Genomic DNA, 26,626 nt, shown 5'->3' with positions numbered 1-26,626 from the left:
ATGGTCGTCTGGAGGAATTTGAATGTCATCAAATTGGGAACTCTCGCAATTGACAGTCCTTTTTGGACTGGTTCAATTCGAATCCGAGATCCAATGGCGAAATGATAATACTACCAAGTTCTGGAATCTGATGAGAAGAATATGACTTATAAGTCATTTCTGCTGCATTTATTCATTCAACATAGATGCCCAGATTATGCCCCTCGTCATCGTCATCATATGATGATCATCAAAAAAATAACCCGAAGCGTTTCCCATCATTATGCTGAGTTTTCGAAACTTAGTTTTGATGAGTTATTATATCAATTCATGCCAATGGAGTGCTCGCTTGGGGATCCCTCCAAAAATTGCCAGCAAAATCAACAAAATCGCATTGTGGCTGTGCAATTTTTTCATGATTTTCCAACCCCTCCAGGTTTTACGAGTATGCTTTTGAAATTCGAACCCTGCCGATCTAGGGATCCGAAGGTACCATCGTTACGTACCATTGTAACAATAGTACCTTCCCCAATGCTGAGATCCTCAAAGAACATTCAATTGATAAGATTGATACCCTGCATAGATCCAATGATCTTCCAAGACTTATTCCTTTAATCTTTTCGCTGGTCTTGAATCGTCCGGCAACCCACTTCTCTTTGTGCCAGGTAGACTTCCCGTTCGAATATCATTATCATCCTGACTAACCCTCCTGTGCGGATATTCTGTTTTGACCCCCTCAAAGACGTTTGCACTAACTTTGTCCCCTGTGCTGAAAAATGGATGTGTTAATGCTGCTTGCGCTGTTAATCGTTTTTCAGGGTCATATTCAAGTAAGCTGCTCAATAGCTTGTACCCCTCACCACCCAAACTTGAATTCGATACTGGGACCGAGGTAGGAGATGAATTGATGGTTTGATAATACCACTTCTCCAAACTTGAGTATCCAGCTTTTGCATGTCCACTGGCTGAGAGTGTGGAGAGTTGTGAGTATTCCGGCATATGTACTAGATGTGCCCATTTTTCCTTGGTTGGTAATCCCATTATATCGACAATCTTTTGCATTTGATTCCTTTGGAATGGTACCGTTTTCTTACTATCCATTTTCGCTTCTTCGCCTTTAAAGATTGGTCTGAGAGAGAGAAGTTCAGCAAAAATGCACCCAATAGCCCACATATCAATAGCCGGTGTGTAATGCTTTGAACCCAGTAGGAGTTCCGGGGCTCGATACCATATCGTAACTACAACTTTGTCACCAGAGAATAGCGAATGTAATGGTTTGTTGAAAAGTCGAGCAAGTCCCAAATCGCCAATTTTCACTTCTCCTGCGGAAGATACCATGATATTGGCGGGCTTGAGATCACGATGAAGTACCCAATTTGCATGAAGGTACTGGCAGCCATTGAGAAGTTGGAACATTATGGATTTAACTGTTGGAGCAGGAATGGGATGGCGGGTAGGTTGGGTATGATGGTGGATAATTTGGAGAAGGTCATGTTCGGCATACTCAAACACCATGAAGATACACTTGTCTTCGAGGATAATCTCAATGAGGCGGATGACGTTCATGTGACTCAATTCTGAACACAATGCCATCTCTCGAACTGCTGATTGTGAGATACCCGTATATTGGATCTGTTCCCCTTCCTTGTCTGAGACACATTAGCATATACATAACAGTGCTGATGTGAATTTATCTCTATTCACCTGGTTTGAATTTTTTGATGGCAAATTCCCCAGGTCGTCCATCTCGCCCAACTGCTTTGTAAACTCGTCCATATGTACCAGAACTAATGAAGCCGATGACTTTGTATCGATCAATAACTCGAACTTTGCTTTGATACCCCAAATTAGGATTGGCTGATCTTTCAGCTGTACCTGGGATTTGTCAGTTAGTTTGGTGAAGCCTAATTTAAGTAGGATAACAACGAACTACTAGGGGTGTAGAATGGAGGAGGTCTTCTTGTAGGATACATATTGAATCTTTATAAATGCATTTAAAATAAAAAATCAATCGATAGATGCAATGATTTGATGATTGATGAAGCAAGAGATCAGAGTTTTCAAACCATATTGGAAAGAGTTATCAAGGTGCCGATCAGAGATGAAAATTTTGATAAAATATGCCTCTGTTGATGAGGAAAGTAGCAAACACAAAGAAAAATAATAATTTTAATGAACAATTTTGTTTGAGAGACAAAAAAAAAAGGTTATATATCTACATTACCTTCAAAAACAGCTTGAACAGATCTTTTTATTTGAGTTCTAGATGCGGAGATCGAGGATGGGCCGCCGGATGACGGTGGATTAGATGTCAGGCTCATTATTGTTATTGTGGATAACGCGTGTGCACACGGCGGGGGCGGCGTACTTCGGCTTGGTTTTGCTTGATTAGTATGCAGATTCAGTGGGCATCAAAATCTGTAAATCTCCCAACCAAGACAATCTTAGACAAGCTCGTATATGGGCAAAACAAGGGGAATAGCAATGGGTAGATTTCAAATGCGCGTGTGAGTATGGGTGTGAATATCAGGTAGCGTAATACTGCTTTGCAGTAGTGCAGGGTCGGTAAAATGCAGTCGAGCGTAATTTAGATGCAGGTTGTAATAAGTACAGTCGGTTGCATCAAGCGTGTCAAAGAATCCCTTCCAAATTAGCTTCGTATCGGGGAAGATGACCAAATTTGCCGCGAAAAAGGCTACCTGGTCGTACAATATGTATGTAAGTTGAGATGAGGTATAGTACGAGACGCGCTTGATATCAAAGTTCCAGGAAAGGAAAGTTGTGAGTTAGAGTCTTAGTAACAGCATGGAAGGACAAGACATATGTCGGCCGATCAAATTCACAAATCTCGAATGATAAGACGAGACAACTTCAGATGACCTAGACGAAAAGATATGCAATTGGAATGTAGCTAATGCCATGTGATGTGTTGTGATATGGGAAAGCCCCGGGCTGAGAACTGAATGATGAGTGAATGATGATTGTCACTTTCTGCGGTGATCCGATACAGCGATGATAGGGTCACACGGGATGGTTGTGCACCTGCGTCTTTGAACGGTTCATGTGTAACGCCCAAGTAATGTTCAAAGATGGGTGAGGAACTGTAGGGCGAGATTCGGAGATAGCGGTCAGATGAGATGGCCTAAAGAGGGGAAGCCTTTCGAATCAACGGGTAAAGCCAAGCTAGATCTATGGGAGATGAAGGAAGATTTCGACAGTTTGACGTTTCGGAGGCGGTGGATTGTCACTTGTAAGGTGCAGATACCTTGTCTTGTTATCGACAATTCCTTCCACGTTCTCACATGTATCCGGAGTGTCCGTATATCCAACCGAAGGAATTGGGTTGTGCTTGTTTCGCAGGTCCTTATTCTCGTAGAGTGACTTGTATCGTTCTGAGCGGGGTGCAGTAGTATGAACCAACAAGTTGGGATGATAAGAATGCAGAAATGGGGGGGAGGTGGGACGGCGTAGGGTGTCAGGCTTTTGAAAGAGCCGTAGACTGATGGAGTAGGAAGTAGATATTGATTGGTGATGGACAGGAGTTTTTCCAGGATCAAACTCAAATGACCAAACACAAATGGCAGGATAACAAGTAGCTCCAGTGAGAAAGGGGAGAAGAATACGTACAACTGTATACCGATTGATAATTATGTAGAAGGTACTTGCAAGCTAGCACTCCGTCGGTAGCCTTCATATTAGACTGAAACATTAGTCCTTATCGATAATACATGCTTAGCGAGCCTAGACAGCCGCGACCAATACCCAGCCTTATCTGCATAATTACACAATTACACAAATAACTTTCATAAATCCCGAGGTTCTCATGACGTTTCCGTCTCTCTACCGCACATTACTACAGCAAACCACAATGTAACACAAAGCTCCTGTTTCACAAAGTATCGGGCCAACGCAGACTACTACCAGCATTCCAGACCTGAGAAGAGTAAATTCATTAGGTTATGTTGTATATATTTTCAACAAACCTCTCGAGCCTCACCATTTATTTGCAACGCATGAATTATCCTCATCAATCTATACATTTTAGACTGAGCTCAATATGGCCTCAGGAGGCATGAGACAATGTATTCAGGATATCACTCCCTATCTACTCTTCCTCATATTTATCTCAACCCTTGGACCTTTACAATTTGGCTTTCATTTGGTATGTAATATCATTACTTTCATGTTGATGACAGAGACTAGCGCATAGCACATAGCATACATCCACACATGCCGTCTTATACTATCTATCACTTCTTCGAATAATAGCTAACTTGACTTCTCCTACAAGTCTGAATTGAATGCTCCCCAAGATGTTATTACATGCAAGAAACAAAGTCGTGTCGAATCAACTGTTCGTACCGGACTTCCACAATGTATCCCTATGACCGAAGCCGAATTCGCCGCTCTTTCGTCTCTTTTTGTTCTAGGTGGATTATTGGGAGCATTGGGATGTGGCGCTGTGTCGACAAGTTATGGGAGATTGTTCGCCATGAGAATCACAAGCGTCTGTTTTATACTGGGATCGATCTTGGAAATCTTAGCTGGAACAGTTCCAATGATGTCTGTTGGCCGGTTCTTCTCAGGTATTGGTGCTGGAGCATCGACTGTCGTTGTGCCAATCTACATTTCAGAAGTTGCACCGCCTAAAGAAAGGGGATTATTTGGATCGATGACACAAATTTCCACGAATGTAGGAATTCTACTTACTCAGGTTCTGGGTTATTATTTAAGTAAAGGGTCAAAGTGGAGAATCATACTCGCGGCTGGAGCTGGACTTGGACTTTTACAAGGGGTTGGGCTGTTGTTCATTCCAGAAAGCCCAACATGGCTTGCCGCACATAAAGACACTCAAAATGCCACGAGAACCCTCCAGCGAATTAGAGGGCATGGCTATTCCATCGAGGAAGAGATTCAACATTGGGATATTAAGCCATCCGAAGAGGAAGAGGAACGCCTTTTACTTGACCCGGAACTGACCAGAAGAGATTCTGTTGCTAGCAAGTCATCATCACAAAAATCCATTCCTAATGTTGGATTCTTTCAAGTCATCAAAGATCCTTTCTACCAGCCTGCAGTCATTGCCGTCATTGGTATTATGTTTTCTCAACAACTTTGTGGCATCAACAGTATTATCATGTATTCCGTATCACTCCTATCTGGTCTTCTTCCCGTCTCTTCGTCCATCATTACAATTCTTATTTCGGTGGTAAATCTTGTCGCAACTGTCGCATGTGCTCCATTAGCCGATAAAATTGGTCGAAAGGCATGCCTCCTCCTTTCTATAACTGGTATGGGTACCATGTCTCTGTTATTGGCATTATCCCTTCGTTGGGAAATCAAGATTCTCTCTGCGATCTCAGTCACCCTATTCGTGACGTTTTTCGCCACAGGTCTTGGTCCTGTTCCTTTCATGATGGCATCAGAGTTTGTGGGTCCAGAGGCTGTGGGTGCAACGCAAAGTGTAGGTTTGGCAGCCAATTATCTTGCTACTTTTCTAGTAGCCCAATTCTTCCCCATTATCAACTCGAACTTGAACAAAGCTCTAGGAGGTGTGGGATGGGCGTACTTTATATTTGCAGCTTTGGCAGTATTCTGCGGAATATTTGTTAGTTGGAAAGTTCCTGAGACTAGAGGCAGAAAGGATGCCGATGAAGTTTGGGGAAGGCTGAGAAGAGTTGATTGAATTAGAGAATGACAAGATCTTACTGTGGGATTCATATCACGATATTAAATTTAGCTCGGCGTTAGGTGTTGATCTTTTCTACCATATATTCACAATTCATTATCAAATAGAAGCTTCATTGCATAGTCTGTGACAGACTTGTAATCATTCATCATTTATTATTCTCTGGCTTGTATTTCCCTATCAATATCTTTAATCCTAAACCTACTGTCCATGCTACAGAATTTCTTCATTTGACCTTGAGCCAAATTTCCGCATCGGTTTACAGACCTTGATTATATGTAAAATCAAGCCATACCAACTTCAATGCGATATCAGATTCTCTTGGTTCTTTATTTGTATGTCTTCAATGTTCAAAGCGGAAAACCAGTGTATTCCAAGTCTCGAATAATGTTTGCAAGCATTACTCCTTACAGCCTACAAGAATTCTCTATCCACTCCGGCTGAATGGCAACGAAACCACTCATCTTACCTTCTAGCAAACTTGACACTGAAAATCTGTTCTGAGTCTGTCTATTGCAATTGTGATGCAATCCTGTCCCAAAACTGCCAAGAAACAAACGAAATATATATATATATATAATCTTTGGAGCAAAGATTCTCGCCTCAGCTCATCAGAAGTATCTAGCTCCTTGGGTTTCCATTACAAGACAATGATCAAAAGCTACCTTCCTGCTACTTCTCGGTCAAAACCACCACCTTCACAGCTCTAGCACAAGCAATGCTCGTGAGATCTACTACTGTGCCATCTGTCTTGAATCCCAGTCTCTTAACCTCGAACATCGGAAGGTCACATTGCGAAACTCGGCACTTTCTTTAGTCCAGAAATGGATAGATTGCTATCATTAAATATAACGAAGATACTAAAGTCCAACGCTGCATTTAGATTTTATCCAGACTGCACGAAAGCAGTTCCAAGACCATTGAAATTTGTCTCATGAGTGAAGCTCAGTGAGTTTCTAGTAGTTTACACCCACAGAGTTCCCTAAAGAGCCCAAGCCCAGAGTACACTGAGTTAATCCACAATTTAGGTTTGTCAGCAACTAGTCTCATAGTGTCACAGGCAGTGTAGGTATTGGGATGACTTGCCTGTAACCCGTGATGATATTAAGCGCGAGGGTAGCATGGCCATTAAAACTCATCAATCCAGGCATTCTTGTAGATTCTTGGAGGTTAAATGTCACGGAAATTTGGAACTTGAAAGATTATTAAGTGTTGAAGCAGGAGTAGATAGAATTCAAAGGGTGGACATTTGACAGTAGAGAATGTCACTTTCGATCAATGTAGACATAGATGCATTATGAAAGCTAAACCGTAGACCTAGAATAGGGAGCTAGATCTAGAGTTTGAACACGAATAGAGATCCCACCTTTAGTTGTTCCCAATATATGGCAGCTGAATGCCTATTTTGATCTAACATCATACTAATTCTCCTCGGATCTTTAACTTTTCGGGCTACAAATGAAATGCCCCCTGATCTTCGTATATGATCCAAAATTCAAGTAATTTATACTATGAAAAGCATTTGAGATACACAAAGTACGAAAGAATGAAACGCTAGAATGGGCAAAGAATCCGTAAGAATCAGGAACCTCAACTTAAAGCCAGAGGGATGAGAAGGAAGTGTTGCACACGAAAGTAGTGAGAAATATAGTCCCGAAGATTTAAAGATCAATAGCACATGCCTGTGCAGCCAACTTGTCAGGATTAATTCAGTAGTCCTTTCAATTGAGGATTGATACTTAGGTAATGTTGGAAAGCAGGTCGTGAAGAAAGCACTTGTCGATTAGTGGGGACTATCATCCGAAAGCCATCAAAACGCTGCTCCACGTCGAAGGCAAATGGTCCTCATATAGATGATGGATGATCCTCTTATTCTGAAGTGGCCAAATTACGTCAAAACGAGATAGTATGTCTGTTTCACTAATGTATCCAGACACAAAAAGCAATTTTGATTCCATACAATAGAAGAAAGGCTAGCCCACGCAATGCATTCATATTCATCAATGACTCAATCCACCATAACTCCTCTCATCTACTCCTATCTAGGTCCCAACTTTTCCAATACTCTCGTGCCTTGCTCTTCCCATTCTTGCTTTGTGATCCACATATTCTCTTTATCAGCCATAATGTTTGCCAACACTGCTCCCCCCAAGAAAACCATATGCCTCCTCCTAGGAGGATCTTCAATTCGGACCTTGAACTTATTTAAGCGTTCGGGATCTCCACCAAGAACTCTCGTTAACCATAATTGTTTCAATTCTTTCTCGAGTCGCGATGGCAGACCGGGATACATAGATGAACCACCGGACAAAACGATAGCTTTGAAGAGAGAGGATCGCACATCAACATCGGCAGCTTGAATGGTGTTGAAGAGGAATTCGGCGATACCGGGTTGTTCAACATCGACGAGATGAGGTTGGAAGAGGCACTCGGGAGCTTCGAAACGTTCACTTCCAACGCGGATCACACGCCCATCAGGTAGAGTGTAGCTTTCAACCAATACAGTTGTGTCTTCACTCAAGCGTTGATCCAACTCAAGATCGTAAGAAACATAGCAAAGCTTCTCCTTAATCTGTCTAACAGTTTCGAAATCCGCTGTTCTGTTCAAAGCATATCCGCGACGTAATAAGAGAGCAATTAAGTTTCGTGTGACATCTCGACCGGCAACATCAAGACGACGAGTAAGATGGTTGAGAACAACTGATTCGTAGACTGGTACAATGTGCGTAACTCCGTCTCCAGAATCGACCACAACACCAGAACTGAGACCTATTGACAATCAGTACACACACGTCCTGCACACCGCTTGCCGCGCAATTGAGAGAATAAAAGTACCTTGGGCATACAGAGCTAAAACAGCTTGAATAGCCACGTAAACTCCTCCAAACTGATACCTCTCAAACATAACTTCGCACATTTGTTCTCTGTTCTTTAAGGGGTTCATTGGTGGTTCTGTCAAGAGAATCTTCCGGCCTGTAGGATCAACCTTCATTTTCTCGTAAAATGTATAATCCCAAAGGTGTTGCATATCATCCCATTTCTTGACAATACCGTTTTCCATAGGATATGAGACTTGAAGCATTGTCCTCGCTGCGGCGGCTTCATCACCACACATGATGTCCTTGATGACCATGCCATCATCACCCTTTTCTTCAGATCGCAGAATTGGTCGACCGACGATAGAGGGATATTGAAACTCTGGGAAATTCTAAAATTACAAAAAGTCAACTCTGAAGCATTTAGATAGCTTCAATGATTAACAGTCCAAAATGCCACATACCTGAGCTGCATATCCGACTTTCAGGAAACCAGTTCCTCCATCGAGGACTATGCGATTGTTGTCAGTATGAATAGACAAAAGATGAAAATGATTTCCAAGTACCTATTGGTGGTTCTGCCATAATTCCAGACTGTGGCAGATCAAATTGTAGAATCTATGTATGAAATGGTTGGAGTTGTGGTGTAGCTGGTTGGTGATTCTGACGACGCTGCGGTTGAGGTCGAAATGCATGGCCGTAACGAGGCTTAAGCTTCCCCGCCGAACCCGCTTCACTTCACAAAGCTGGTGATTGGAGATAGTCCACTTTCGATATGTGAATAAAACATTGTAAGTAGTCATTTTTGACTCTCGTTCTAATTTATACATCTACTCTTGAGCTCGCCACAAAGGTACATGAGGCTAGAGACACCTCACCCAAATTCTACCTGCAGGCTATATCATCCATAATTATTTGTACAAATAAAGCTCGAGGGATAACCTACTCTTACCACAAACATGACTACCGATATCAAACCCAAGAGACTTATAGACAGAAAGCTTCTTATCATAAATCCAAACTCTTCAAAGTCTATGACTGAGGGCCTGCAAACTTTACTTTCTACAATAAGTGATTCGTCTCAGGTTCAAATCTCATTTTACACAGCTCAACTTCCAAGTCCTCCGTCCATCAACAACGAAGAGGATGCAATGCTCTCTACCGAAGTTGTTCTTTCGGACCTTACATCGACTCTTGATCAATATGATGCATTTCTTGTAGCCTGTTACAGCGTTCATCCATTGGTTACGGAACTCAAGAAGAGAGTGAGACCGAATGTACACGTGACTGGAATATTTGAGGCCAGTGTGATGATGTCTTTGGGATTGTTGACACAGGGCTATGGAAAGAGATTGGGTGGTAACGAAGGTGATAAGGAAGGATTTGGAATAGTGAGTACGGGAAAATACTGGGAAGAAGTGTTGGGGGCAGGTGTGAGAGATTTCTTGGGGATTAAAAAGGGAGAAAATTGTGAAAGATTCAAAGGAGTAGAGACTACAGGCCTCACCGCTGGCGAGCTTCATAGTGTCGATAGCGAGACTGTCAGCACAAGAATGAAGGAAGCAGTGAAAAGATTGGTTGGAAAAAGAGATTGTTCTATTATTTGCCTAGGGTGTGCAGGAATGGCAGGAATGGACGACATGGTCCGAGAAGCACTCGTGGAAGAATTGGGATCAGAGGATGCCAATAAAGTATGTATTGTCGACGGTGTCAAAGCTGGTGTTGTATACCTTGAGGCAAATTTGAAGGCGTTGCCTAGTGGAAGTGGCTAATGGACATGGACTCCCCGAAACAGATAGCTTCGATATCGCATTCTCGTGTATGATTTAACCTGAAAGCAAATCAATTATTCCCACAAGATTGATGTTTCGATCTGTGCCATATTTTGAGTGCTTTATTGGAAAGAAACTTGAATGTATGAAGTACCAAGACTACTTGTTGTGACTGAAAGTCAATGGGTCTGTACAATCTTGTGGTTAGTGTTCAGAACCAAAGTATCACATATACATATGAACATCATGAAACACATCAATATGTACACACAAACGTATATCTTGACACAATTGCATTCATACGCACCCATGAATACTACAGGTCCATGTGACCCCGACCTCCATGTAATGATGCAGTCGAATCCTAGATAGCTAGTTTGAAGCTCATGGTGGGATTTCCATGATTTGTAAGTAGAACCTCGTGCCGATGGCAAGCATTAATACTCTTCAACTCAAAGTACAGAGTTGCAACAAGGTCGTAAGAAAAGCGTAACCACCTGAATGGCAAATTGAAGAACCCATGAAATACCCAGGAAGAATCCGCCTAGGCGTCGATGTGAAAGTGCTTGATTTGCAAGCCAAACCATCAGGTATATCGGAAATTCCAAAAGACACACTGATAGCAATGCAACGCATTTCTCCAGAGTCTGTGAAGCAAATAGAATCCCTTTTTACAACGCTTGGTCCATACCGATATCATGCAAACTTGTATTCCATTCCATGCCATATGTACACATCCATTGATTCATGATCGCCCCTCCCATATCAATTGCTTCTTGCACCATCCTTGGCCTCTCTCAATTCGTCCATCTTTGCAACTCTCTTTTTAAACTCATCGTATTGGCATTTTTCGTAGGAATGTCTCTCTTGCTGTTTCATAAAATTCCGAATGTCAGCCTTGTACTTGACACTCCAAAACTTTTGGAATGACCCGCAAACCCACCTCACACTTCCATGGAAGATAATATTCCTCCTGCCGACAACGATTGAGGGGAATCAATAGACCGGCACATCCATCACGATATGCGATAGGTAATCGGGCTTCGCTCATTTGTTCTCGGGTTGCGCCTGAGCCGGGTGTTAGCTTCCGTCTTTGATAAAGTAGAATCTAGAGACGCAAGGAAGCATACTTGTAGATGGAGCACCAGAGAGTCCAATGGCGGACTTTACAGCTTCGGTTACTGTCATGATTGCGTTTGGATATGTAGTGCTGAGGACTTTGGATGCTTGGGTATTGAGGGGGTTTGGAAGTAAGGTCAACATAAATGACGCTAATAATTTCAGCTTAGTAAGCCAGTCATCCACTTTGATTTTGTTTCCCTTTATTAGTTTATTCAAGTCACCGGTGAGTATATCTTCCAGATCATCCAGGTTTCGTTAAGCATATATTACTGATTCATTCTGTTTTTTTTCAATCCATATTCCTGAGAAGTCTTGGGAATCGACTTTCAAATGTTAAGGATGATGAGGAATTGCGTCACACAAACTTTATCTCCGCATGTAATTCACATCTGGCTCACAGATTCCCAGATTGACCTCAATTTTCAAGCCCTTGTGTTAAGTTTCTTCAGATGCGAAATTGCAAGAGTGATTTGTCCTTCAAATTGGAACATTATCATGGTAGAATGAAGTCATCCGTGTTTAAGAATGTGCGATACCCTAAATCCTCATCAAGTGTCAGGGTAATCCTTCATCGAAATTTGCCCAACTGCTGGGTAATTCCAATTTCAACAGTTCGCATTCTTCATTAAGAGAACTGATTGATCAAGTGTACCAAGTTGGTTCGGGAATCTCTCCCAATAATGCCCACCTTCCAAGTTCCCTCTTCTTATAAGCAACAGGGTCATGAAGACTATGCGTCCTAATATCACGCCAAAAACGATCCAATCCAACATTCTTACTTGTCGCTCTTGCTCCAGTCATTTCAAATACTCCACTTGTCACATTTAAGCCAACATCAGTGGCAACAACCTTGACAGCTGCAACCGCTTCTGCCAATTCGCCACGTTCTCGTGCAGACACTGAACGCTCACCTTGATGTTTCGCATATATGTCTGTCAACTTCTTACCCGTAGAATCCGCTAAAGCTACAACTGCCGATAGATGTGCATGGAATGTGCCATATCGCTCAAGAATATACCACTCCTCTGTTGCACTATCCTTGTTATCCCCGCCGAAAGGCCACGCACGCGTATAAGTCGTCGTATATTTGGCTGCTGATTCGATGGCTCCAAGAGAGATTCCGATATAAAAGTTTGCGAAAACCAATTGAATCGTAGGAAGTAGTAGGGTTGCGAAAGGGACAGTAAGGATTTGAGGTAGTGGTTCCTTGGTTTGGGCATTCCAACCTAATGCATCTTCCCAGGAAACCCTGACATTTTCGATCTTGACACTACCGGACTCGGTGAGTCTTAAACCAATGTTGTTCCAATTGTGCTATTAAGGTAGTAATTTCAGCTATGAAAACAAACTTCCATCTACCTTCTCACTTACGGCAAATTGAATTCCAGGTTGTCTAGTTGGCACCGCAGCAAAGATATGCTTCCCAGTTCCCTCCAGTACACCTTCAAGAATTGTCATGTCAGATACAACTCCACCAGTGTTGAAGTGCTTTTGTCCGTTGAACACAATATTATCACCGTCTGATTTGATGCTCAAATCTGAATCCCTTGGATTAACAGCACCTGTTTGATAGCGTTAGTTTGTTAAGCCTTGATTTCTTTTTATATCATTTCACTTACCTCCCATGAAATAATTATTTTCAATTATCTCCTTTTGTAATCGATCTATCTGCTCATCTGTTCCCACAACATTTGCTGTTGTCGACCAAAGCAAGTGATATCCAAGTAGCATACCCAAAGATCCATCACCTTTAGCTACTTCTCTGATCACTTTGTATCCGATATCCCATGATTGACCACCTCCACCATATTTCTTTGGGCCTAATATTTTTAGCAATCCCGATGATTTCAATAATGATACTTCATCGTGAGGGGTTTTGTTGTCGATGTCTCTCTTTGCAGCGTCTTTTGAGAAGATTTGGGAAATTTCTGATGCTCTTGAAAGCCATTCTTCTTCACTTTGAGGTACGGCAGATTGAAATTTTTGATGATATTCTGAATATGGATTATTCTCAGAAATTGATGTGCTTTGGGCGGCCATTTTTTCAGAAAACATGTATATAAGGAATGAAAAATTCACAAAAGGATACAGCGGAAGAAGTGATTGAGGGGGGGTGCGGGGTATTTCAATCACCACATTTTCAGCTCTCGATTTCATTTTAGTTTAGCCTTTTCGAATTTTGTGTATGTAATTACGCATACATATCTCGGATGTCGTGATTAACTTGCATCATGCAGATCACTGGATAATCTGCATCTCGCGTTATTTTTGGACGTGGTGAGATTGATGGGGTTGATTTACCTCAGGCACTCAAGCAATTTTCTCCACACTTAGAATGGTCACGCCATGAAGCCATTGAGATGTCGTGATAATTATGCGATATTCTTAATTAAGTAGTCAAGAAATATGAGCAACTAAGTTTGCAAAGTCCAGCTTATAATCTTCATGTCCGTACCATAATAGTTCATGCCATCTTTATATGTCTTACGGTAGCTTATGTGCTCATTTTAAGGGTCTCATTGCCATATCTGTCAAGTTCTACTAGTCATGCTAGTTCAGAAGCTCAATTGTAGTACGTTCAAAATTCTACCCAAAATTGTAAAAGCACTATCCTGTAACATTTACAGCTATTCCGATGGAGATGGTCACTTGTCTCGTCTGATTCAGCACGTCAATGGGGTGTGGATAACCAAAATACTCGCTGCAGTCGTACTTATGCTTGATACCCAGTTTATATCGTATCTTTACTGCGAAATCAAATCAGTATCCAAGTTAAGGACGACTGAAATTTCTTACAATTTCATTCTTGACTTGGTCTTGATATGGTAAAGTTGCAGACATCAGTGATAGGCACTCATACTCTATAAGCACATAGCAGCGCAATTACTCGTCAAATTACCCAGGTGTATCCGGGTCAGCTCGCCCGATGCCCAAGCCTGGTAGATATATATCCATCAGTTTGCTGAGCAGGGCTATACAAGATTGTAGAGTATCGGCTGTCGCGTGGTGAGAAGTACAATTTGTCGCAGCACAATGGATTTCTGGTCATGAAAAATACCTTTTCTCTGAAGTTGCGAAGTTGCAAGCGGTGAATTTTATTCTCAAATATAAGAATTAGGCATTTTGAAGCAGGACTTGATTGGATATTTCACACATCACGCAGGAAATGGTGCGAGTTTGCTCTATGAGTGTGGATGGGTGTGAATAAGTGTTTTAACAGCTTGCTATTTTGACAGGCTACGCACCCCAGCCAAGCCCAAGTGGTCAACAGGCCTTTATAGAAGCTTAAGGTACTTGAGAACATGAGTCACCTAAATTTACGTTGACCTGCGTCATTGCAGGAGTGCTTTTAGTTTCATTTTTCGATGGATCATCAGAACTCATTCTTCCTGGAGTATTTGATAGGCGCCTCATTCTCTTGCTATGTCGCACACTCTCAGATACAGTAACTTACAAACTTGTTGCAATTTCATAATTGTATAGTTCAAGGTTGATACGAATTGGTAGAATATGATGAAATTTTCAGTATCATCACAGGAACCGATTTCATTCCCATTCCCATTCCCTCCCCAATGATTCCTTGTTAAATGGAAATACTATAATATCCATAGGAAATAGACTTGAGCGACAAGGGCCTCGAGTCTTGAGAGACCTATGCTTTTGATATTGAACGGCCTGAGCTTCTTTGACCTTGTCAACAACAGCTCTGTTCACTAACTACCTGTCCATGGGTCATCCCAGAGTTGCATTGCTCCCAATCTTCCTGAAGAAACCTCACATCTTGAACACAATACGTTTATATCTACTGGAAACTGTTTTTGATTAAAGATTTATACAAATTCCCTACTTGATGTTCAGGAAATCTCTGTCTGATTTTCTTTTTAATCTTCTAAATCTTTTTCTTTTGTTCCGTTATGATCGCATTATATTTAATATATTTTGCAAGGGTATTTAGTTATGTTTTGCACCGGGGCTTGTGTTGTCAACTTCACAACAAAATTGCACTGGTCTAACTTAAGTTTTAGACCACCACTCTTAACATTGATTGTGATACATGACTGTCGTGTTGATCTGTTGACCTACGCTGTGTGGCTCGTTAATGTATCCCATGCATACATGTTCGCATCACAGATTTAATTGAACAGCCTTCGCGACTCAATCCGTACTTACAAAGTGTGGTGGGTAAGAAGGGTCAGCAATTGTTCTTAAGAAAACTTCTTATCTGCCACTGTCGGAACAGGATTGGAGCTCCGTTCTTCTCGGCTTATAGTAAAAGCACGGTATTATTAGGGAAGGGAATGTGGAAGAAGCCAAATTGGAGGCTGTACTAAGAGACGATAGAGGTTATATTCCGGGTAGTATAGAAGGACTCGACAGCATTAGAGAAATAATAACTTCTTTAGTTGAAAGGAGAACTATGTATCATACTTAGAACCTCGTCTTATTCTATAAAAGTCTTTAGATTTGTTTAAGCCACTCAATTTTATTGAAGTCATATCTGACATCAAATCTGCCCATAGCAAGAGTACTAAGACTAAAGCCATAGGCGTAAATCCTATCCTCTTCCCAACTGCACACTCTAATATATTGTCCGGCCTTATAATTCAAAAGAAATGGAGTATTATTATATATGGTAAGTGGATTTTTGGCAATGAATATTTCGACCTTCTCATCAGGTTGTGGATAAACCATCTTCGCAGTATCAACAGGAAATCTACCTCCTAAATTTGTTCGCGTATTGAAACCGACGGCAATCACCTCACTGATATATGCGTAAGCGATAATGGTGTCTCCAGGCATTGACAAGAGATGTGTCAGATTCGGACCAGCATATCCAGACTTTGCCTGCATCGTCTTGGGCCTTGAGAGGAGCTTTGGGAAAACTGTGGTTCCCGCAGGCTCTGGTGTGCGAGTTGTCGAAATAGAGTCGCCTTTGTTGCAAAGAACTATGAGATCAGTCATCATTCGTTCGATTTCTTCTGTCATTCCACCTGTTTCCTGAAGGAAAGTAATTTTCTGTGAAAGAGATAGTTAGTTATGAAGGTTAGGATTAGCAAGGCTCTGTTTGCCTACCGCGTGGAGAGTACGAATCTGCATCTTGACATCGATCATAACCAGCTTAATATCTGGGGTCTTAGGACCAGGCTTGGAATTTGTCTCCATCTTGCAAAGATTTTGTTAGAAAAATGCCCTTATCAGATTATAGGGACATTTTAATACCTTGATTCATTAAATTGTATCCAATAGTTGGTTATAACCTCAATTCAACGACTGTTGTGATGTGAAATTTGGAACGAGCTGGTTATGCTGCTGGAGGTACGATGGTTGATTAAAATTAGGGGATACTGCTGACTATATACTTGCGAATTTATCAATCATTTTGGGCTGTGCCTTCCCTGGTATCTTTATAAATGTTTACAGAGTATTAATGCTCAAAATTCCCGATTTGTTATCTTGCATAGGCATTCTTCACGAGTATGAGTGTGGTCGCTCTCCCAAGGAGACGTGCGTGTTCATGATTGAGTGGATAAATAAATCCCCGCAGAAGTGCCTAGCCTTGTCTTTCGCAAGTGTTTCCTATTTGCGTTTAGATTTTACATCAGGGAATACTGCATTATCAATGGGGGTTGTCACATAACCTGAAATATGAGCCTGCACTTCTTTCTTTTCATTCTTCCTCTGCTTCTGCGACCATTAAACCCGAAAAAGACAGCAAAAATGCCCTCAGAACTCACAAATGCTTCATGTGGATATGTGGGAAACTCAGATATATATGGATTAGGAATTCATGTCGGTATATATCTTCAATGGGTTGCTAGTATACTTTCTAAGACGTTTCTAGAGGAAAAATATATACATGATATTTTCAATGAATCTTCCATTTTTCTTGTCGCCCTTTTTGTTGCTATTATTCTTTTAATTACGAATTTCATTGAGGATGCTCACAATGTAGATACTTTGATATGCTACATATATTTTTCAGCACTACATAAATCGTTTTCTATGACTTAAGGGTTTTGTTGAGAATAAAGTTTGTATCCAGTGGCGTCCATGTTCTTACCGTTACATGTGTTGTAAGGGCTAGTATCTTTCATATTCGCTTAGGGCTACATTGTAGTAGCCATTAAATTGAAATCATTCACTACGTTCACACTATGATACTTGTAATGATATATCCACGCGATTTGGATGTATATCACGAGCTTCCACCAAAGATATTCTCGATTTTGTGGTAGTCGGATTAAGTTTAGAAGCTACGGATCCTTAGGACAAACTCTTCGCACTGCCTAGTATTATATTACCTGAGCACCACCACTTTGATATCCTTCAACTGAACTGTGAGAAAGATTTAGTGATCGTATAATCCTAACCCTGGATTGCTTTCCATTACCTACTTCACATACTTTCTGTAATTCATTGCTCAAAAGGCAGAATGTGACAAAAACTATCTATATACGTTTAACTTTCGTGACTCCAGATGTATAAGTTGGAGTTTGTGATAAGATGGATTGAGTCCACAAGTTGAAGCTACTTTAGGCCTTTCACAATCTTAGAAGGACCCGGACCATCGGGAAACATCAGAATAGATATGTTGTTGTTGCAAAGTGATGATAATTCTATATTGAAAGGCATTGTGCTCGGCATTATCCATGATATCGAATCCTCTTCACATGAAATAGCCACATTATATAACTGTTCGTATGAGAAGGATAGGGAAGACATAGCACTCACGATTGCCTAGGTTCTAATCGTCTAATTCTATTCTACTTAAAGAACTAGCCATGTATGGGTGATGGTAGACCTTATAATTACGAAAAGTTATAAAATATTTCAGAGAATTCATATAAGATTTGATCGAAGATTAATTTAATTAAAGTATTAAGTCTATACTTAAACCTAGCAATCTGCATTAAAACGTAGAGTATTGTTATCATTTGCCTCAAAAAGACTTATATCATACGTAAGCTGAGCTTTCCATTGATAAAGATGAATTACTTACGTGATACTCCGAGACCTGGAAAGCCGCTATCATTTACTCATGCGCGAACGACCATGCACATTTGCCTTGATTCATCTTGTTCAATATCCGAATTTCACAAATTACATTGTGAAAATATTGAAGTGTTTTTCTATTTCCACGAACCAAAAAGTACAGTATTCAGCAATCATGGCTACAACAACCGACGTCTCCCCTCTTTGCGACTCTTTCAATACACAAGCCTCAACCTATGAGCGCCGACTTGGGGGTAGTACTCGTAGAGCCATTGATCACGCAATTTCTCTTTCATCTGACTTACCTGAGAGCCCAAATATACTCGACAGTGCTTGTGGTTCAGGTATGGTGACGGAGGCCATTTTGAAGGCATATTCTGAGGCTCAAGTTCACGCCGCAGACGTTGCGTCAGGCATGATAGCTTTGATTGAGCATCTCATCAATTCGAATGGCTGGCAGGGTCGAGTTAAGACGGGTGTTATGGATGGCGTGAGTTTAAGCTACGCCTACGAGATTTTTGATATTTCTATAAAAAATTTCAGAATTTTCTCCTACTCTGATCCTGTTATTGGTGCAAAAGAGTTGTGTCGAACTTTAAAATCCGGTGGAAAGGCGGTCGTAACATGCTGGAAGGAAGTGCCATTTTATCCAATTCTCCACGCAGTGCAGGCGGTGATTAGACCCGGTACCAAGCCTATCGCTATGTCTACACTCGATCACTGGACTCAAAGAGAAATGATGGAATTGACGCTGAAGGGTTGGGAATTCCACGATGTGGAAATCTATGAGAAGGAGGCTATGTGGCGGAATGAAGGTGTTCACGAGGCAGCCAAAGGATTTACGGATAATTTCGTGAACGTGGTAGGAGAATAAATGGCAAGAGGAAGAAAAGAAACAGCTTCTTGGAGCTACAAGACTTCTTCTAGAAGATAATAAGAACGGCTTTGTAGTGGGGTCTAGCGAAAAAATCGACTTCAATATGGTTCCCTAGATAACCATTGCAACCAAAACTATACTGTAAGATGATTCGAACACATGTCTTTCAGCCACCTTTCCTGATTTATATCCTGACTTCATATATACATGTGCAAATTTTAATCAATCAAAAGAAAGATTCATGCACATTGATGACTAGTTTAGTCTCTACTCTTGACGCGCTACTATCAATTGCCACATAAGCCGGTGCATACACAATTGTATATTATTTTTCTATTACAATGAATCTCCATGCTACTTTGGCAACGTGAAGTCTAGATACCGAAAAGAGATACTCTCTATGATGATTTCGTTCGGAAAGAACATACCATCCATGGAATCTTCCATATTGTTCTCCTACTTTACCATAAAATACAACAGCTCTGATCTCAACAATCTCTCGGGGTCTTGCGTTGGCAAAATCGTGATATTCAAAAGAAGCATGGGGAAAAATTATCCAAGATGTTTGTTAGCACAATTTCTTATAAAAAAAAATTACAGAACAGATACTAATATCGAGATACTGAGTCATGCGAATCAAAGATTTTGAAAAGTAACATTTAGTCCGTCTTTTGCCTATCCAAAAAGTATTATTTATGCTCTATATTTTGAAAGACTCGTAAAGTCTCTGACAATGTTTCGGGAAATATGCTGTTTGATGGGATAAGATTTACTTCAAGGTCGACGGAGCGACTGTTGCCTTTGAATATAACGACGGAGATTTGACAAATCTTGTCCATTGCTCTCACTATAGCCAAAGGTGCAGCAATAAAAAGATTGCTTTCAAGTTCAATTCCTCGACCTACAAAAATATCTGTATTCACCCTTTGAATATCCTTTAGTCGATGTACATGTAGGAATACATTTCCAATAATTTTTTAATCATCCATCGATCATATATTCGATTAATCCTTAGAGCAAACTAGTTATTTCGCTTAGTTGCCTTATCGTATTCTACATTGTCGGATCCCCTGTAGTAGCAAAGTTAATAATTTCGATAAAAAGAAATTCAATATAAATCCTTATACAAATTTTTATATGTATATTATATTTATAATATATTCAATTCATTAATAACGATACAGCTAATTTATTAATAACGAATAGAATTAGTATAAAATGAAATCCATTTAATATTGACTTTTGATAAAAAAAAAGAAAATAATAGTTTTAAAAGGCTTTAGAGATTTCAGAATCGATAAATATTAGAATTTTAAAAAAAATAAACGAAAGGAGAGTGAATGTAAGAATTAGAAGGAGAAGGGGAACGAATGTAAAAGTTAGGAGAAGGGGAAGAATTAGAAGAAGAGGGGGAGGTATTAGTCGAAAGCTTAAAGAGGATTATTTATTTCATTTTCAATTTATTCTTTAATTAAAAGCTTTATTATTATACTATACTATATAGAATATACTATTTATATATATTATCTATCTAGTTTTAATCTATATATTCATATTCAATCCAATTACTAATCGAATTCAATATAAATAAAATATTAATCATCTTAAACTAAAATTCAAATTAAAATTCAAGAATTTCATTAAATCTTTTTGAAATAAAAATTTTTAATTATTTATAAAAGAAAAAGTTCTCTAATCAATACTTTAAAAACGCTTTTTTCAATACAATATAAAAATATTGAATATTTTCTGGAGCTGATAAAGCGGCTACTTTGTTAATTGCGGATTCTGCCACCATAGAGATCATTCTGGATATACTTTACGAAAATGCTTATCCGACCACACCAAGGCTTTTCCGGTATTATTAATAGTATCACATTCATTGAAAATTTTCATCCCGATACTATTATCAAGCGGACAAGTATATAGTATCCCCTTCCCCCCATCAAATCCAAATAACAATCCTACTTTCTTTCATTCATTCCACTGTAAGTTGCGCACAGTTGTCATTCTGTCTTGGCATTTCGACCTTCTTCTTCTCTTGTAGTGTAGGATCTTTACACCTCTTTTTCCTACTAGGGATTAGAGCTTCGAAGTAAGCGAAGCCTAGTCTCTTATCACGCAATGTTCCACAATTAACTCTTCTGCTACTACACAATCTCTCACAAAAATTAACTAACACAGTAAAGTCACCCCATAAATCTATTCTTGATACAAATTTTACAATGTCTGGGTTCTCGAGAGAGGATACTATCAACGACACAGCTTTCGTTAACATATCCGGCCCAAACATCCATATATCCTCTTCATTTCCGGATTTGCTATGTCAAAATGTCTACTTGACTCCAGAACAAGATAAGTCTATAGGATATACATCCATCGACTCCAGACCTAGAACATTGTGCAGCGACGAAGCAAGAGATTTGCTGTACAGATACTTTCCCGAAGGCATATTATCCAATCTAGATGTTGTGAATGAATGAAAGGCATGCCAACTCCATCTCCTAATACTATAACTAATCAGTGTAGGATATTCGAGAAGAATTACTCCTCAAAGGCTACGCCTCCGAAAACGAACAATTTTCTACCGATACCTACCTCGATAGGAACGATGCTAAAATTATACCTGGTGTTGATTTGATGGTTAAGAGAATAACTCGTGTTGCAACTACAATAATAGAATCATGTTTTGATGAAAATGCCAAGCAAAGATTCCACAATAGAGCGATTGCAAAAGCTTCGTTATGTGTTGGGGACGATCGAAATAAATACACTAGCACCATCCGAATTCATCTCATCGATCCTAATTCTTCCCCAACCCTTATTAGAGTCCTTGAAGATGATCCAGCTCTATATACAGTTCGAAGTGAGTCCCCAAGTACGCAGATTGCTTGGAGAATTCTTAACATATCTAGTACACCTCGGCATCGCTCAAGATGGACAATTTCCCGGTCGAATATGCCTACCAACCTTCCAAGAATATTGCAACATGGAACCATTTACCGCACTGGTGTTCAAAAGAACAATGCCATTCTTTGAGATACAACAATCCACACCAACGTCTGACCACATTTCTTCCAGAAACACTGCCAGCCCCAGAATTGGCAGAGGAATCGTCATCGAGATATCCCCAAATCAAAGATTAATGAATAATTCACACTCGCTGGGCTACCCTCGAAGCATGCCACGACCCATTACCGTCTTTGGCACATTCAAAAACTACAGCGAATGGCTATTCCGCTTAGCTATTATTGAAAGCATAGGTCGTGAATCTAGAGGTGCCTTCATCCCAGCTGATATTAACTTGGATAGCATCGCTAAATTATATGGTTACCAAATTGATACCACTACATTTCTCCCACGACTATCACTTGCGAATACAATTCTCCAGTATCCGGATCACGACTTGGAAGATTGGAACTCTTTTGTCAATCGTATAATGGTTAGAAATCACAAATCCCTTCTCGTCACTATTCTTAATTTTATGCAGGAACTTCATAACAAGACTGGTTATCCACCCCATCATCTTGAAACCCATCCATCATTGAAAATCATTTCACAACCAATCTCATGGATTCCTCAAACCCCTCCTTCGAACACTTCCCGGAGAACACACTCCAACGTCATATCATCGACGGCTGATCAATCAACCCGCCTTCAAAATACAGCCAATCCGACTTCGGCTCAAACCAGACCTACCAATAGAAATACCAACCCAATATCCCTTTCGAATCAAAGCATTACATTGGGTGAAGTAACTCGGCATCATTGTCGTCCTAGTGGATCAACACCAGAAATTGAAGTTGGTCTTTCCCAGTCCTCAGTTCGTAGGAGTAAACATGGGCATGAAGCTGGTCGAAATCAAGCCAGTCCCTTGTTTCAGCCTACTTCAACTAATATGGCCAGTGGTTTGTTGACAAGAGAAAGTCTCCCAAAGCCTCAACCATTAGTTCGAGTTGATCTCGTTGAAACTAGGGATCCCTGTGGTGGCAGAATCCGCGATTGACGAAGTGGCCGCTTTGTCAGCCCCAGAAAATATTCAATATTTTTATAATATATTAAAAAAAGCGTTTTTAAAATATTGATTAAAAGACTTTTTTTTTATAAATGATTAGAAATTTTTATTCCAAAGGGATTTAATGAAATTCTTAAATTCTAATTTGAATTCTAATTTCAAATAATCAATATTTTATTTATATTGAATTCAATTAATAATTGAAATGGATATAAATATATGGATTAAAACTAAATGGATAATATATATAAACAATATATTCTGTATAATATAATATAATGATAAAACCTTTAATTGAAGAATAAATTGAAAATAATATAAATGATTTATCTTTTATTCCCTTTCCCTTTAAGCTTTCGATTAATACCTTTCATTCACATTCTAGTTCTTATATTCATTCCTCTCCTCCTTCTAGTTTTTACACTCGCTTCCCTTCTATCCACTTTCTAGAATTCTAATATTCATCAATCCTGAAATCTCTAAGACCTTTCAAAATCCCTATTTTCTTTTTTTTTATTAAAAATCAATACTAAATGAATCTCAATCTATACCGATTCTATTTATTATTAATGAATTGACTATATTATTATTAATGAATTGAATATATTATAAATGTAATATACAAATAAAAAATTTGTATAAGGATTTATATTGAATTTCTTTTCGTTGAAATTATTAACTTTGCTACTATAGGGGATAATACAATCACGCTTTCACAAAACAGCCCTGCTCGCGGTACCACTCAAGGAATTGTTCAAGAGTCACAAACATCAACCACAGTCCTCTCAGGTGATGAGATCAATGCAACACACTCGACAAGTAAAGATATCATAAATGATCCATCACCTATACCCCTCGTACCCCATCCTTACGACGGATACAATTGTCAGCCACCAGAATGGGATCCCTTAAATGGATTGACCGCTGTTATGAATAAACAAATTTTAAATCTCTTTGATCTTGAAAAATTGAGAGAAGCAACTAGGGCTACCTATCATGACCCTATTCAACCCATTACAAAAATATCAGATTTACAGGGACAACTCAACCTTCACATACAAGCCTTGGAGCAGAATCATTCTACCTTTAATGATTATTTTCATTTAGTGAGTCGCTCAGCTATTTGCTCCATTATTCAACAGGCTCCAAATTTGAAAAAAACAGGTCTACAGTCAAATTGTAAAGTCTGATGAGAGACAACGCCTTCGATTTGGTTTAGCCACAAAGTCAATGGAAGCAGATATATTTTGGAAAGACTTCTTTGATAGAAACGCATTAGTTTGCCAGATGTCACTCCATATTGGTACACCTATTCTCCTTGCCCCGGGATTCTATGCTCTCGTTTTGACTGCCGGGGGTAACAGTCCGGGCAGTAATTCTCTTGTCCGCTCACCACTTCAGCCTGCAATGCGGAATAGAATTGTTGAAGCTTGTTTATGGTATTCAAGAAGTCACTCAATCTACATGGATGAATTGAAATCCTTTTGGGAATCATCATTTGCTCAATTCGACTCATATTCAAACGATTCAAAGATAATAAAGTTGTCTCAAAACATTCCAAGTATCATTCCATCTATTGGGTCTTGTTTTCCTAAACATTTTACCGTTCTTCATCAAATAATCACCCATACAGTCAACTCCTTGCAGTCTGAAAACAAGGGAGAAGACATAATTTGGGATCGACCATACGAAACTGACCGTTTGGGTTGTATAAGGGAAGCCGGAGATTCTCTTCGATCTCTTTCTAAAGCCAAGTTGAATAAGAGGATCTGTAAATCATCGGAAGCTTCAATAGTGTTCAAGAATATATTATCAATCAGGACCCTATTTTTCGGTAATCTCAAGAAGCTTCAAAGATGGAAAAAGTTTACTAGCTTAGAAGAAGTAGAGGATCTCGTCATCAGTTCCTCGCCATTCGAAGAATGGTATGGTCAATCTAGGGTTTCCAATCAATTCCAATTTCCTTTGACATATCAAGAATTTTCAACACGTTTGAAAAGTTGTTGGAGAGTTAATTCTACGCATTGGAAAAATTGCAGCATACAACTCGTTCGACAAGTAAGGGAGTATCATGCTTTTTACAAACATTCCCTCTGACAACATGGATAGTTTTCCTATTGTGATAATGAGATCACTGTAAAAGAGTAGAAGGTGGTAATGGTCACACAAGAAAAGCCTTCGCATATATCAAGCATAAATTAAAGCAAGTGGCTATATATAGTAAAATGGGGTAAATCACTATATTACAATAGCGAAATAAGAGAGACGGTAAGATTTGGTCATTCAATTCTTCAGGAGTCAATTTGGAAGGTAGAAAATTCAATGATATTTTTAGGTCTACAGAAATGAAGCTATAAATACTAGATGTTGGTAGCACGTGACCTATAAATCACGTGTTTTCACTCTCACATCACCAAATCGTTTTTTATGCTTGATGACTTTGGGACTTTTGGTCATTTTCTTGGATTCTCTTTTTGGCGCTGAACGATGTATATCAATGTACGATTGAGTGTCGATATTCCAATAATGGCACGCCCGAACCTCAAGTTCAACGTCATTGATCCCTAATAGCGGTCTTGTCATCTCGTTACGCTTCCCGTTCCACTTGGTAGCCTTTCCCCTTATGCCCCCATCTCTTGCAGCTGCTAAGTGAATTTACTCCTGCGATAACATACCATGTTCTGCCGCCGTCGATGTTTTCTTTTCCGAAATCGCTTCTAATGGAGAAGCAATCACAATTCCACAGCTGCGACTTTTCGATGCAATAGTTTCAGATTCACCATCTTCCACCTTTTTAGTAGTGAGACCTTCTGGCACGTATTCTTCCGCTGCAAGCAGATTGTCAAAAATTTCGAGTGTTTGCGCCGAACAAAGTGTTGTAAATCCATTCTTGTTTCGTACTTTTCCAGATTCGCTATTGTTATCCCAAATCTCTTCCAATGATAGCAACTCGTTCTTCCCTAGTTCCTTCTCAGATAACAAGGTGCTCTTATTACATAGATCCCCGCGTGTTACCACACCCGAGTATTGGACCTCTTGACCAGATTTTTCTGCAGACCCCATCTTCTCATCGCTTTTCCTTGTATTCTCAGAGAGAATCTTCTTTGTGATTCCCTTAAATTTGAACAGACACACCCTTGAGGACACCAAGGGCGCCTCTGATTTTGTTACTTCTGTCATTGTTGATGTTGATACCTTAATTGCAACAAGATACTATTTCTATAACCTCAACTTTGAATCTAAATGATAGTGGTCTGGAAACCGAGAATTGTAAAGTTGACCACAGATTCGATAAAGTGAAAACAAAATGTCTTCACCCTCCGCACCGCAAGCTTCACCATCAAAGATTATTTCCGCACAAAT

General features: G+C 39.8%; 10 protein-coding genes across 13 annotated transcripts; 4 read left to right on the top strand and 6 right to left on the bottom strand.

Annotated features, from left to right (window-relative positions):
* Positions 1-131: 131 nt before the first annotated feature.
* Bcssn3 lies at positions 132-2,242 on the bottom strand. 3 transcript variants are annotated; one of them, XM_024696911.1, is made up of 3 exons: positions 2,204-2,242; positions 1,684-1,854; positions 132-1,628 (listed from the first exon to the last, which is right to left on the bottom strand). In XM_024696911.1, exon 3 carries the CDS (start codon positions 1,570-1,572, stop codon positions 583-585), a length of 990 nt encoding a protein of 329 aa, XP_024552726.1. In that variant the 5' UTR covers positions 1,573-1,628; positions 1,684-1,854; positions 2,204-2,242; the 3' UTR covers positions 132-582. The 3 variants fall into 3 exon arrangements, with proteins under 3 accessions (XP_024552726.1, XP_024552725.1, XP_001547583.1); XM_024696912.1 differs by having other exon boundaries at positions 133-1,628; positions 1,684-1,848; XM_001547533.2 differs by lacking the exon at positions 2,204-2,242 and adding an exon at positions 1,910-2,174 and having other exon boundaries at positions 133-1,628.
* A 1,582-nt stretch (positions 2,243-3,824) lies between these two features.
* Positions 3,825-5,886, top strand: BCIN_14g00130 (hypothetical protein). The gene is made up of 2 exons (XM_001547534.2): positions 3,825-4,141; positions 4,271-5,886. Exons 1-2 carry the CDS (start codon positions 4,037-4,039, stop codon positions 5,663-5,665), a joined length of 1,500 nt encoding a protein of 499 aa, XP_001547584.2. The 5' UTR covers positions 3,825-4,036; the 3' UTR covers positions 5,666-5,886.
* Positions 5,887-7,353: 1,467 nt separating this feature from the next.
* On the bottom strand, positions 7,354-9,170 carry Bcarp2. The gene is made up of 4 exons (XM_001547535.2): positions 9,051-9,170; positions 8,949-8,995; positions 8,504-8,876; positions 7,354-8,437 (listed from the first exon to the last, which is right to left on the bottom strand). The coding sequence occupies exons 1-4, from the start codon at positions 9,067-9,069 to the stop codon at positions 7,707-7,709; spliced, it is 1,170 nt and encodes a 389-aa protein (XP_001547585.1). The 5' UTR covers positions 9,070-9,170; the 3' UTR covers positions 7,354-7,706.
* A 93-nt stretch (positions 9,171-9,263) lies between these two features.
* Positions 9,264-10,348, top strand: Bcdcg1. The gene has a single exon (XM_001547536.2). The coding sequence runs from the start codon at positions 9,444-9,446 to the stop codon at positions 10,254-10,256; it is 813 nt and encodes a 270-aa protein (XP_001547586.2). The 5' UTR covers positions 9,264-9,443; the 3' UTR covers positions 10,257-10,348.
* A 589-nt stretch (positions 10,349-10,937) lies between these two features.
* BCIN_14g00100 (hypothetical protein) lies at positions 10,938-11,483 on the bottom strand. The gene is made up of 3 exons (XM_001547537.2): positions 11,387-11,483; positions 11,200-11,324; positions 10,938-11,126 (listed from the first exon to the last, which is right to left on the bottom strand). Exons 1-3 carry the CDS (start codon positions 11,442-11,444, stop codon positions 11,022-11,024), a joined length of 288 nt encoding a protein of 95 aa, XP_001547587.1. The 5' UTR covers positions 11,445-11,483; the 3' UTR covers positions 10,938-11,021.
* Positions 11,484-11,768: 285 nt separating this feature from the next.
* Positions 11,769-13,495, bottom strand: BCIN_14g00090 (hypothetical protein; the record flags this gene model as incomplete). Of its 2 annotated transcripts, XM_024696910.1 has the most annotated exons (4): positions 13,458-13,495; positions 12,998-13,372; positions 12,750-12,940; positions 12,021-12,692 (listed from the first exon to the last, which is right to left on the bottom strand). In XM_024696910.1, exons 2-4 carry the CDS (start codon positions 13,107-13,109, stop codon positions 12,021-12,023), a joined length of 975 nt encoding a protein of 324 aa, XP_024552723.1. In that variant the 5' UTR covers positions 13,110-13,372; positions 13,458-13,495. The 2 variants fall into 2 exon arrangements, with proteins under 2 accessions (XP_024552724.1, XP_024552723.1); XM_024696909.1 differs by having other exon boundaries at positions 11,769-12,692; positions 12,998-13,495.
* A 2,000-nt stretch (positions 13,496-15,495) lies between these two features.
* Positions 15,496-16,698, bottom strand: BCIN_14g00080 (hypothetical protein). The gene is made up of 2 exons (XM_001547539.2): positions 16,452-16,698; positions 15,496-16,394 (listed from the first exon to the last, which is right to left on the bottom strand). The coding sequence occupies exons 1-2, from the start codon at positions 16,539-16,541 to the stop codon at positions 15,837-15,839; spliced, it is 648 nt and encodes a 215-aa protein (XP_001547589.1). The 5' UTR covers positions 16,542-16,698; the 3' UTR covers positions 15,496-15,836.
* Positions 16,699-18,528: 1,830 nt separating this feature from the next.
* Positions 18,529-19,331, top strand: BCIN_14g00070 (hypothetical protein). Its single transcript, XM_001547540.2, has one exon. It carries the CDS (start codon positions 18,547-18,549, stop codon positions 19,243-19,245), a length of 699 nt encoding a protein of 232 aa, XP_001547590.1. The 5' UTR covers positions 18,529-18,546; the 3' UTR covers positions 19,246-19,331.
* A 1,905-nt stretch (positions 19,332-21,236) lies between these two features.
* Positions 21,237-23,377, top strand: BCIN_14g00060 (hypothetical protein). Its single transcript, XM_024696908.1, has 4 exons — positions 21,237-21,719; positions 21,778-22,114; positions 22,164-22,690; positions 22,739-23,377. The coding sequence occupies exons 1-4, from the start codon at positions 21,474-21,476 to the stop codon at positions 23,252-23,254; spliced, it is 1,626 nt and encodes a 541-aa protein (XP_024552722.1). The 5' UTR covers positions 21,237-21,473; the 3' UTR covers positions 23,255-23,377.
* Positions 23,378-25,704: 2,327 nt separating this feature from the next.
* On the bottom strand, positions 25,705-26,503 carry BCIN_14g00050 (hypothetical protein). The gene has a single exon (XM_024696907.1). It carries the CDS (start codon positions 26,441-26,443, stop codon positions 25,919-25,921), a length of 525 nt encoding a protein of 174 aa, XP_024552721.1. The 5' UTR covers positions 26,444-26,503; the 3' UTR covers positions 25,705-25,918.
* Positions 26,504-26,626: the final 123 nt, after the last annotated feature.

The sequence above is a fragment of the Botrytis cinerea genome, chromosome 14, assembly GCF_000143535.2.
Source record: "Botrytis cinerea B05.10 chromosome 14, complete sequence".
In the NCBI taxonomy this organism is placed as follows: Eukaryota; Fungi; Ascomycota; class Leotiomycetes; order Helotiales; family Sclerotiniaceae; genus Botrytis; species Botrytis cinerea.
The sequence above is the reverse complement of the archived record's forward strand: the minus strand, read 5'-3'. Positions and strand labels throughout refer to the sequence as shown.

Excerpts from the sequence above, each read along its gene's own strand:
- BCIN_14g00050 (XM_024696907.1), bottom strand. The coding sequence starts at position 26,443 with ATGACAGAAGTAACAAAATCAGAGGCGCCCTTGGTGTCCTCAAGGGTG.
- Bcdcg1 (XM_001547536.2), top strand. The coding sequence starts at position 9,444 with ATGACTACCGATATCAAACCCAAGAGACTTATAGACAGAAAGCTTCTT.
- BCIN_14g00130 (XM_001547534.2), top strand. The coding sequence starts at position 4,037 with ATGGCCTCAGGAGGCATGAGACAATGTATTCAGGATATCACTCCCTAT. Across the intron at positions 4,142-4,270 it reads TACAATTTGGCTTTCATTTG|TCTGAATTGAATGCTCCCCA; the intron begins GTATGTAATATC and ends TTCTCCTACAAG.
- BCIN_14g00080 (XM_001547539.2), bottom strand. The coding sequence starts at position 16,541 with ATGGAGACAAATTCCAAGCCTGGTCCTAAGACCCCAGATATTAAGCTG. Across the intron at positions 16,395-16,451 it reads AGATTCGTACTCTCCACGCG|AAAATTACTTTCCTTCAGGA; the intron begins GTAGGCAAACAG and ends TCTCTTTCACAG.
- BCIN_14g00100 (XM_001547537.2), bottom strand. The coding sequence starts at position 11,444 with ATGACAGTAACCGAAGCTGTAAAGTCCGCCATTGGACTCTCTGGTGCT. Across the intron at positions 11,325-11,386 it reads CTCTGGTGCTCCATCTACAA|GCGCAACCCGAGAACAAATG; the intron begins GTATGCTTCCTT and ends CACCCGGCTCAG. Across the intron at positions 11,127-11,199 it reads ATCTTCCATGGAAGTGTGAG|CAAGAGAGACATTCCTACGA; the intron begins GTGGGTTTGCGG and ends TTTATGAAACAG.
- Bcssn3 (XM_001547533.2), bottom strand. The coding sequence starts at position 1,952 with ATGTATCCTACAAGAAGACCTCCTCCATTCTACACCCCTAGTA. Across the intron at positions 1,855-1,909 it reads TCCATTCTACACCCCTAGTA|GTACAGCTGAAAGATCAGCC; the intron begins GTTCGTTGTTAT and ends GACAAATCCCAG. Across the intron at positions 1,629-1,683 it reads CATCAAAAAATTCAAACCAG|ACAAGGAAGGGGAACAGATC; the intron begins GTGAATAGAGAT and ends AATGTGTCTCAG.
- Bcarp2 (XM_001547535.2), bottom strand. Across the intron at positions 8,877-8,948 it reads AAGTCGGATATGCAGCTCAG|AATTTCCCAGAGTTTCAATA; the intron begins GTATGTGGCATT and ends TTGTAATTTTAG. Across the intron at positions 8,438-8,503 it reads TTTAGCTCTGTATGCCCAAG|GTCTCAGTTCTGGTGTTGTG; the intron begins GTACTTTTATTC and ends GATTGTCAATAG.
- BCIN_14g00060 (XM_024696908.1), top strand. The coding sequence starts at position 21,474 with ATGTCTGGGTTCTCGAGAGAGGATACTATCAACGACACAGCTTTCGTT. Across the intron at positions 22,115-22,163 it reads AGCTCTATATACAGTTCGAA|TACACCTCGGCATCGCTCAA; the intron begins GTGAGTCCCCAA and ends TAACATATCTAG. Across the intron at positions 22,691-22,738 it reads CTTTTGTCAATCGTATAATG|GAACTTCATAACAAGACTGG; the intron begins GTTAGAAATCAC and ends AATTTTATGCAG.
- BCIN_14g00070 (XM_001547540.2), top strand. The coding sequence starts at position 18,547 with ATGGCTACAACAACCGACGTCTCCCCTCTTTGCGACTCTTTCAATACA.